The sequence below is a fragment of the Dreissena polymorpha genome, chromosome 12 (assembly GCF_020536995.1).
Source record: "Dreissena polymorpha isolate Duluth1 chromosome 12, UMN_Dpol_1.0, whole genome shotgun sequence".
NCBI lineage: Eukaryota > Metazoa > Mollusca > Bivalvia > Myida > Dreissenidae > Dreissena > Dreissena polymorpha.
In genome coordinates, this window is record NC_068366.1 from 3,373,630 (window position 1) to 3,383,924 (window position 10,295).

The window sequence follows — 10,295 nt, forward strand, 5'->3', positions numbered from 1 at the left end:
AACTGCAGTTGAAGTTTTCCAGTTTAAACCACCACAGTGTTCGTTATTTAAAGTATCAAAATCTGTTCAATACACTTCACACTGCGCGCTTTCAAAAAACTTTTAATGGCGGATTAGGGCGTTATAAAGATTCCGCACAAAGGCAAAGCTATGGAGCAGTTGAACCAGCGGGGAGTTGTGATCTAACCGTCCACACGTTTGGTTTAATAAAAGCATTTCATGGACATAAACTTGCTATGCTATGCATATAAATCTATACATGCGGTATTATTTACGTTTTCACAGTTACAGTTGTTGATTAGTGAAGTTGATTAGTGCCTATCGGATGACTAAACACGTACTTCACGCTCGAAGTGTTACGACCAGTCTGTATACAAAAAATATTGATTTATGTTACAGGTTGTTATCTGTTTAGTTGTTACATGAAACCTTAATGGATTTAAGTATAGACACAGCATAAACGTTTGCTACTAAAACTATGACATTCTGATAGGAGAATTAAGAATAAAAACACCCGTACAACAATGTCTAAAGATAATATAAAGGGATTTATATTAAATAACAATTTATGTTTAATTCAGTTATGGATAACATTTATAGTAACGTGTAGTATTCAGTTCGCCTCATGCGAACTTATCATTGTTCAGACGGCGTTAGGCAATATTTCCGGTTCTATTGAGGAAGTGACATCATACGATGATACCGGAAATCCGTCAGTCATGTTCTTCGCGCAGTACTTGAGCATTCCCTACGCCGAACCTCCCATCCGTTTCCGGCGACCTGAGCCTAAAACTCCGTGGGCTGGGGAGTACAACGGGACGTACTACCGTCCGGCATGCTACCTCCACGGCGACCCAGCTAGGGTGGGCACATTTGACGTGAAGACGGTGATGATGTCCGAGGATTGCCTAACGCTCGATATATACGCGCCAAACAGCACTATCGTTAACCAGTCGTCACTTCCGGTGCTCGTTTTCTTATACAGTTCCCCAGGATATTCCAGCGCCTTCGCTGCCGATGTTCTGTGCACGGTAGGTGACGTCGTGGTTGTGGTGATCAACTTCCGTCAAGGTATGCTGGGTTTCTTTAGTCTAGGTAGCGAAGCAGCGCCCGGGAACTACGGCTTGTTTGATCAGCAGATGGCGCTACAGTGGATTGCAAAGTACATACATAGTTTTGGTGGGGACCCCAAAAAGGTGACGCTTGTCGGTCATTCTTTTGGAGCCTCGAACGCGATCTATCACACGCTGTATCCGGGAAACAGGGGCCTCATCCACCGTGTGGTCTCACTGAGCGGCACGGCACTGCCACCTTCGGGTGGTAAATCTTATGTGCGGAACTCTATTGAACCGTATGTGCTTGAGGAGATAGGCTGTCAGCGGGCGTCAGATGCAGAAATAATGAGCTGCCTTCGAGGAAAGAGTCTAACCGACATATTAAACGCCTTAGACGAAAAGTCGTTCACGTTTAGACCCTCAGTTGACGGCACGTTCCTGCGCTCTGATCCGGAAGTCATGATGACCGACCAGGCGAAGGTTGACAACTATACAGAGGAGCTGGGATTCCTGAACGTAGATCTGTTGCTTGGCCTGAACAACATGGAGGGCGGGACTCATGTTGCGCTGCTGTGGGCGGAGCGTTTGAACACCACTGACAACGAGTTCAATGTTAGCAGGGCGGACATACGGAAGATCTTAGTTCCCATGGTAATAAACTTGACTTACGGTAGTAACATATCGCAATCTATTACGCAGACCGTTAACTTTCATTACAACGACTTTACGGGCGCCGACGATCCCCAGCGTCTACGGCAGCGCGTAGTAGACCTCTTTACGGATGTGGACGTCGCGGCGCCGCTAGTTCGAACCGCAAACCTTCACGCATCGCTAGGGCAAGGCAGCACCTACCTTTACCAGTTTTCGGAGCCTTTGAATCTTACGCAGGCGCCTGTTTGGTTGTCGGGGGCCAACCGCGCCAACGACGTCCACTTCCTGTTTGGATTCAGTGAGCGAGGTCTGCAGTTTGTGAACCACGTGACGGGATTCACGCCGACCGTGGAACAGAGGGCTCTGTCAACAAAGCTCATCAAAATGATCGCACATTTTGCGATAACTGGGTATGTATGATGCTTAATTGTATGCGAACAGTTTTGTAAATCACTTTTAAGAAATTTCATGTTATTTTGTATTCAAAATATAACTACATATACTTTTTCCACATTTTAAGTCGTTGTCGTCAAGAATAACAGTTCTCATCGTGGCGTATGTGTTTTAATACAAACACTTCCGAACTGCTGTTAACGTGTTTAATACAAACACTTCCGAACTATTGTTGACGTGTTTAATACATACATTACCGAACTGTTGTTGACTCGTATTGTCAGGATGACTGTATTCGGTCTCCGTGCCAACACAAATATCAATCTAGTCATAATAGCATGATAAAATGCTCTGTTTCTTATAAATCTGTTACCAGGGCGCGGGGTCACGTGACTTTGTTGGGTTTTCCCAATTAAACGTTATTGAATGTTACACACCGGTAAGTGATGTTTATTCCAAATAACTTTTTTTTTAAACAATTTTTCTAAAGAATTTGAACTAGTGCATAAAATATAGATTTTTATACTGCTTATGGCAATGTGAAATACATCAAAATGACTTTATTTGATAAGCCTGTGTTCTTACTAAAAAAGTCCATGTGTCACACAAGGTGAAATTTTGTCACAGAGTTCAGACGTTTTCAATGACTTATTCTTATACTTTTAAGATATCGGCACAAACTGCAAGAAGAACTGACTTTTATGCACTAAAGATGTTTGCAAATGTATTTCAATAACTTGAGATATTTGCAAAAATAATGTTCTTAACGCTGTTGTTACATTCTGTCTAGCCCTTGTGTAACCCCATGCAAACCCCGTTTATTCTGCACCCTGGTTACGCTTTCCATGAAAAACTGTTCTTCTAGCAGTTTCACAAAAAGACATATTATTTTGAGTATTGTGTGTAAGGCATTTTAAAAGTATTCGATGTTAGTGCTTGAAATAGAATGCCATAATAGATTCAGCAATTTAGTTACAAATAAAAATCACCCAAGAACTTTATAACCTTTTTTAAATAACCACTAAAGAAATATATATGTGGTTATTTGGTAATTTACTCGTTTTTTTACAGTTTTTTCTTCTATTATATTTATACCCTGTTATTTTGTACAACTCTATTTTTTCCCACGAAAATTCTCAAAATTGAAACACTTCACTGACCAGAAAAACGGTATTAAGCAATGGGAATCTATGGGATTTAAATTCTTTTTACGAAAGATATGACACCTAATAGTCTGTACAGTTTATGGTTTAAATCCTTTACAACAAGCGATGCAACGTAATACCGTAGGAGGTTGTTAAAATGATTTATTCACAGTTCACAATAACAAGTATTTGTGCAAGTATTTTTGGGCGGGGAGGCTCACTTGTATGCAAAATCTCGCTTCTGGGCAAAAAAAGTTGTATAAAGATGTATGCGCAGTTACTTGTAAACATTTATCTCCGCTAGCTCGGAAACCTGAGAGGGTCGGGATCAAAAGTTTGTTTTCTTATAAATTTATAAAAGACAGTAAAATATACTGAAATCAAAAATAAGATCGAAATAAAGTATTTTTCAAGCTCTGTTTTAATGACAAAACACATAAAGATTAGAAAACATGTATTTACACATTTGTTAGAAAATCTCTATATTTATTTATTTATTTATTTTTGAAAAATCATCGATTTGCCAATACGTGCACATTTATGTTCATTTGTTTAGCCAACTGCTTTTGCAAATCTGTGAATAGGTACCCAAAATACGTTCGCGCAATGCCATTTTGTGCTTTTATTAGGGCTGATCTATACATAAATTAGTGAACCGTTACTAACAAGTACCGGATTGAAGATCGTATCGTAATACAATAAAACCGAATTTATGGTAATGAGTTAGGAAATATATTAGTGATGTGTAAATGTATACCGGTTTGACTTGTTCAAAAATACATGTATTGATTCAAGTCTGTTCTTGCATGATTACAAACACAGTAAGCACAATTCTTATACGAGATTCAGTTTTAACCGGGTTTTTTAACCAACGATAATTTATTTCCACGAGTATCGAGTTCCTGTATATACCGGGTATTAGGATGCGTATGATTCGCATAATATCGTTGAATAGGTTTGAATTTCAAATACAGGTCACGATTCCCTGAAAAAATGTAAATTTCGACAGGATAAGCTATGCCATGTCTTCATATACAGTACACGCATTTCATTTTGTAAGTATCACAAGCTTTACCGGTATATGACAATTATATGTGGACTACTATTTTATGCAACACCACCAACTTTAAAATAGTTACATGAATCAATGATATCAGTGACTAAAGCCATGTATTCTAAAATCGGGCTTAAGATGTTTTTGTTTTTCAGATACACATGCGGATACTTGGTATTTAACTATGTTAACTCTTCATATGAGATCTACCAGTTTTCGTGCGTTTGTTTCGAGTGCATGTCTAACTTTGGGCATTAACGGAAATGACGTATTGCACACTAGCATGGGTTTGCATCCGGATAAGATTGCAACATGAATGGTAAAAAGTCCCCAACACAATAATTGGATAAGGTTTATGTCCACTGTTGTCTCGAACAAATTAGGTTATGATGTCGGCAAAACTGTGTTTTCCTGTCCGTTTTTGCTGTACACGTATTGTTCCCCACTTATCAAAAAAATGTTCAATCTTCCATGTAACTACGCAACCTCCTCATTTCCTGTATGACCCTTGTTAGCGAATATGATAGAATTGCATTTTTTTTCAAAAACTCAACATGAATGGACTACCAACAAGTTAACCACGAAATATAATTGTCATTCGGGATAATTAAAAGAAACACTTTTTATGCCCCCGAAGGAGAGCATACAGCGATTGCACTTTACGTACGTCTGTCCGTCCGTCCGTCTGTCTGTCCGTCCGATCGTCTGTCTTTCCTTCGCACTTTGCATTTTTATTTTTCGCAAAAAAGCTCATAACTTCTATGTCGCTTCAGATGTAGTGTTCACAAATTTTGACCCCTTTGACCTTGACCTTGAACTTAGGATCCGCGTTTATGTTTCGAAATCTGCGTTTAGGTTTTGAAAAATGCTCATAACTTCTATGTCTCTTTAGATGTAACCTTCATTTTTGGTATGCATGTGTATATGAACAAGGTCTTTCCATACGCACACAAATTTTGACCCCTTGACCTTGAACTTATTTCCGCGTTTAGGTTTCGAAAAATGCTCATGACTTCTATCAAAGCGTTTTTCGGGGGCATATGTCATCCTATGGACACAGCTCTTATTTATTTAAAGCTTTATGTAGCGCACCAACACACTATTATTATTAAGTAAAACAAAAATGAGAATATGGTATTAACAGTATTGTCTATAGCAATAAGATGTTGATACGATGTTGTTTAAGTGCAGCTTTATTAAACATTACTGATACAAACAGTGGACGGCATTTAAAGTGTGTTTCCTTGACGGTGGAATTCAGTCCCACACATCCAATCTGTGTAGGGTGTAAGGAAAGCTATTTGGTCCTAATCTGGTATAGTTTGTGCATCTCAAACATAAGCTCGAGTTCACGAGTTATTAAATGTAATTTTGAAGCAGATATAATCGAAATATTAAATCGACTTCAAATCAAATGTTCAACAAAGTGCCATGCATTAAACAGACTGTTTTAAGGAAATATCTTATTAACATGCGTATAGTTAAACGCTGTGATAAAATTCAAGTCGATATTTATTTCATCCTATAATTGGTTGCAACGAACTTTTCAATTATATCTTCAAAACACGTTGAGATAGCATTTATGAATGGATTACCCTAGAGGTAAATAAAATCTAATGAAATATTATACGTTTCAAGCCATAACTTAAATTAAATAATTAAGTTAGTATTTGAATTGTTTTGAAATTCATATTTAAGCGTGTCTCAGAAGGACGGCGATCTGGGAAAACGGGGCTAACTGCATCTGCGTAAAGTGTCGTCCCAGACTAGCATGTACACTTCGCACAGGCTAACCAGGGACGCAACTTTCCGACTGTATGGTACTTTTCGTGTTTTTTTGTAGGCGAAAATCCCGTTTAGGAGGAAAGTTTCGTTCCTGATTAGCCTGTGCGGACCGAACAGTCCAACTTGGTACAAAACTTTACGCTCATAAGCCCAGTTTTCCAAAAGCGTGGCTTTAATTTATTTGTCAGGGTCTTTTCGGCCGTTTAGCCAAGGTACACGTTTGTTTTTATGTCTAATAACTAAGAATACACTATTCCAACTATATAATAAATTGTATACTATTGAATGTATTTACTGTTCACTGAACATACACAATTATACATCAACCATGTGGGCGCGCTTTCGGGGCCATATGTCACGTGAGAGCGACAATACTTGGCATTGTTTTCCGTTTGTTTTTAACATATATGTGAAAATATACAGCCAATATAGATAAGCAACATCATTGCGATATTTCTGCCTAATTTTTGTTGAATCCTGATGGATCCGTACCCACCAAGCAATTATCATATTCATGTCAATTATTGGGACATGTTTGTTTCAAGAAACACTGCATTTGTGATTCCCGCATGTCCATCCCCACTCAAATCAAAACATTCGTCATTAAGGACAATATTTCTTGCATACGAAACTTTGGTACCAAACATATTTGTGAACGATTTCCGTATTAATATGCGCTTTTTCTCTATTGCTGTAAAATCATTTACTGTCGTCGGCATGACGTTTCGCTTTTGTTTCTTTATAAATGACTTTTGCGGACGCGTTTATTCGTTGTATTATGATTTTGGAAAAAATGACAAATTTGCGTCGATCATTTGTCGATATGTTTGTGTTAGATTTGTAGATCCGGCAAGCCAATAAATAAAAAAAAATATGTCCCAATAATAATAATAGTTTACAGTATTAGGTCTAAGAATTGATGAATGCGGGTTCCAGTCAAAAAAGGATGTCCATGTCTTTTCAGAAATCCAAATCCGCTCAACGCCGCTGGCGATCCTCAGTGGCCTGAATATGACGCCATGAGCATGACGTACCTAGACATCTCCGCAGCGCACGTGACCCCCAAACACCACTTCCGGGAGCCATTCATGACCTTCTGGACGAGCGTGGTACCGGAACTGCTCACTGCGACCTCGCAGAACGCGACTTCTCCGCTTGTGTGCCCTGAGGAAATCGGTCACATAATTAAAGTAAACTTAGTCTCGGCTGAAAACATCATCATCGCTCTCTCCATAGTCTCCTTCTGTCTGCTATGCGCATGCGTGTTGCTCGTCTGCTTATCGGTAGCGAGGGAGCCGACATTGTATAGCAACAGCAAGTACGCGGTGATGAAGACCCCAAACTTGAGCGAGACCCCCTCTATTTCGGGCCCGAGCGACAGCTGACTCTAACAGTCATCGTGGGTCCTGTTTTATAGCGCAGAAAATGTGAAGCAAACCCATTAAATGAGCCTCGTTCTAAGAAACTTGGGCTTAATGCATGTGAGTAAAGTGTCGTCCCAGATTAGCCTGTCCAGACCGCATGTGAGTAAAGTGTCGTCCCAGATTAGCCTGTCCAGACCGCATGTGAGTAAAGTGTCGTCCCAGATTAGCCTGTCCAGACCGCATGTGAGTAAAGTGTCGTCCCAGATTAGTCTGTCCAGACCGCATGTGAGTAAAGTGTCGTCCCAGATTAGCCTGTCCAGTCCGCATGTGAGTGAAGTGTCGTCCCAGATTAGTCTGTCCAGTCCGCACAGGCTAACCATGGACGATACTTTCCGCCTAGATTGGATTTTCTTTTAAAAGAAATCTCCTTTAAAAGATTATTTTCCATAAAAGCGGAATGCACAGGCTAATCTGGCATGACACTGTATGCGCATATATTAAGCCCTATTGTCCAAGAACGCGGCTCAAATCATGAACTTGTATTATTTATTTATGTTGCAGTCGGTTACGTCAGTATTATATTTGTTTTAGCAAAATTCCATTTAAATCATTAACCTCTAGATTTCTAACAAGTAACTTGACATATATTACATATTCTATTCACTATTACATTGAACGTTATATTGTCTTGCCAGTAGCAAGTATCTCGCCATAGTATTAGTATTCAAATATGTTCGTATGAACTGAATGTTTAGAGCATTTTGCGTGGTTTTCGATTGACGACGATTGTACAACTGATTGTTTATAGTTTATAACATGTACGCTTATGTGTTCTAGTATTAATGTAAAAGTATATGTATAGATTAGCGCATTTATTTACAAATTGTATAAAGTTTGTATATGTATAAGTTACAAAACTAATATTCTATGTGTTTATAAACGTTTTATATTATTATTATAATTTAGATAATAAAATGTACGAACATATTTACTGTTTTTGAAGCATTTCTACTAACATCATATTCAGTTAGAATTACAGACGCATTTACAATAACATTATTTTGACATTAGGAATTACCACGTAAAGATTCAGAAGTACGAGTTATAGGTTCGTCCTAAACTGGTCGATTCTCCTTGTATTCGCAATTGGAGATAACTCTTATTGACGATGTTTAATTAAGCGGAGAATACTTGTCTCCCTTTAATAATACTGAAACATATGCCACGGATGTAACATTATAACACAATTGTTATTCTTATATTCTGAAATAAATAGTTGCGGATTGTCTAAAATAATGCAACCTCAGATGCGGATGGACTTGGTAAACTTCGAAATACCCATATTAGTTTAAATAGAAATAATAAAAAAGGCACGTGTCGATGTTGAACTCCCACAAAACACACACGAATAGTTGTTCCCATATTAGAGGTAACAAAATCAAATGTTGATTGTATTATTTATGGTAAACGTAAACATTATAACACTATTTGTATTCTGTAATAAATAGTTGTGGATTGTCTCACATAATGCAGTCTAAGGCGCGGAGGCCCTCATAAACTTCGAAAGACACACATTTGCTTCATATAAATAATAAAGGACTACACGTGTCGATGTTAAACCCCCACATAACAAACATGTATAGTTGTTCCCACATTAGAGGTAACATAATCAAATGTAGTACTCATGTTGATTGTATTATTTACGGTAAACGCATGCCTTCATTTATAACAGAAGTTACAGTTCTACTTAAAGCTGAATAACAATCGAACATGTGTGGAGCCGCGCTCTGGGAAAACGGGGCTTAATGCATGTGCGTCAATCGTTATCCGTGATTAGCTTTAGGCTAATCAGGGGCGACTCGTTCCGCCTTAACTGGATTGTCGTTTTAAAGAGACCTCATGTAAACGAAACAGTCCATACAAACGGAAAGTCCTCTGCGGACTGCACAGGCTATAACGGGATGACTCTTCCCGCGTTTGAATTAAGCCCAGTTTTCCCAGAACGAGGCTAATATCAACTTAAATCTCTCGTATCCTACGACGTTATGGCGTCTGACATAATTTAAACTTGAAAACGGTATTCAGTGATCGAATCTAATAAACAATAGACTAATGGTACTGGTTTAACTTTGCACGTACACTCTATTTAATATAAAGCGAACGTTAAATACATTTCGAGTAATTTAATACATGCTGTAAGTCAATTTGGTATTTAACTGCAAATGATAAAATGCTACAAGTAAACCGCTTTCTTTAGTAGGTACAATTACCAAGTAAGGTCAATTTATAGAATTGCGTAGTTCTAAAAATAGTATTATTGATTCAAACAATCATTTCCGATATTACTACGCTATTGATGGACATAAGTGTGCATGTGGTGTCACAAATATTTCTCACACAGTAACCATAAAATAGACGTTGGAATACATGGATATGTCGTGTGTGTTAAGTGTGTACACTAAATAAGAACATGCGCCAAATATAGTTCGTTTTATATATTCAATTCTGTTTACACCGTCCATAGAGATGTCACATGCTAAAACTTTTTTACTTCCGTCGCGACCATGGACCGGTGTCCACTATGTTTCGGAACCTTCCAGAGGCCGAAGCTTCTTTTGTGCCTGGACACCATGTTTTTCACGTGCCTCGATGTGTACGTTCTTAGGCATGCGCGCGCATCAGGGACCTCCCACACCCGATGTGTGACTTGGAACAAATGGTACCGGAAGGGGGCGTGTCCAAATTAGACCACAACCAGCGCATCAAGGTGGAACAGACGCTCGAGCGCGCCCTGGCGGCCGCAGATGGTCACGTGCCGAACGAGATGAGATTGAACTCAAGGCCGCTA

General features: G+C 38.8%; 1 protein-coding gene across 1 annotated transcript; it reads left to right on the top strand.

Moving 5' to 3' along the window:
- Window positions 1-341: 341 nt before the first annotated feature.
- On the top strand, window positions 342-8,434 carry LOC127853369 (acetylcholinesterase-like). The gene is made up of 2 exons (XM_052387853.1): window positions 342-2,116; window positions 7,048-8,434. Exons 1-2 carry the CDS (start codon window positions 525-527, stop codon window positions 7,466-7,468), a joined length of 2,013 nt encoding a protein of 670 aa, XP_052243813.1. The 5' UTR covers window positions 342-524; the 3' UTR covers window positions 7,469-8,434.
- Window positions 8,435-10,295: the final 1,861 nt, after the last annotated feature.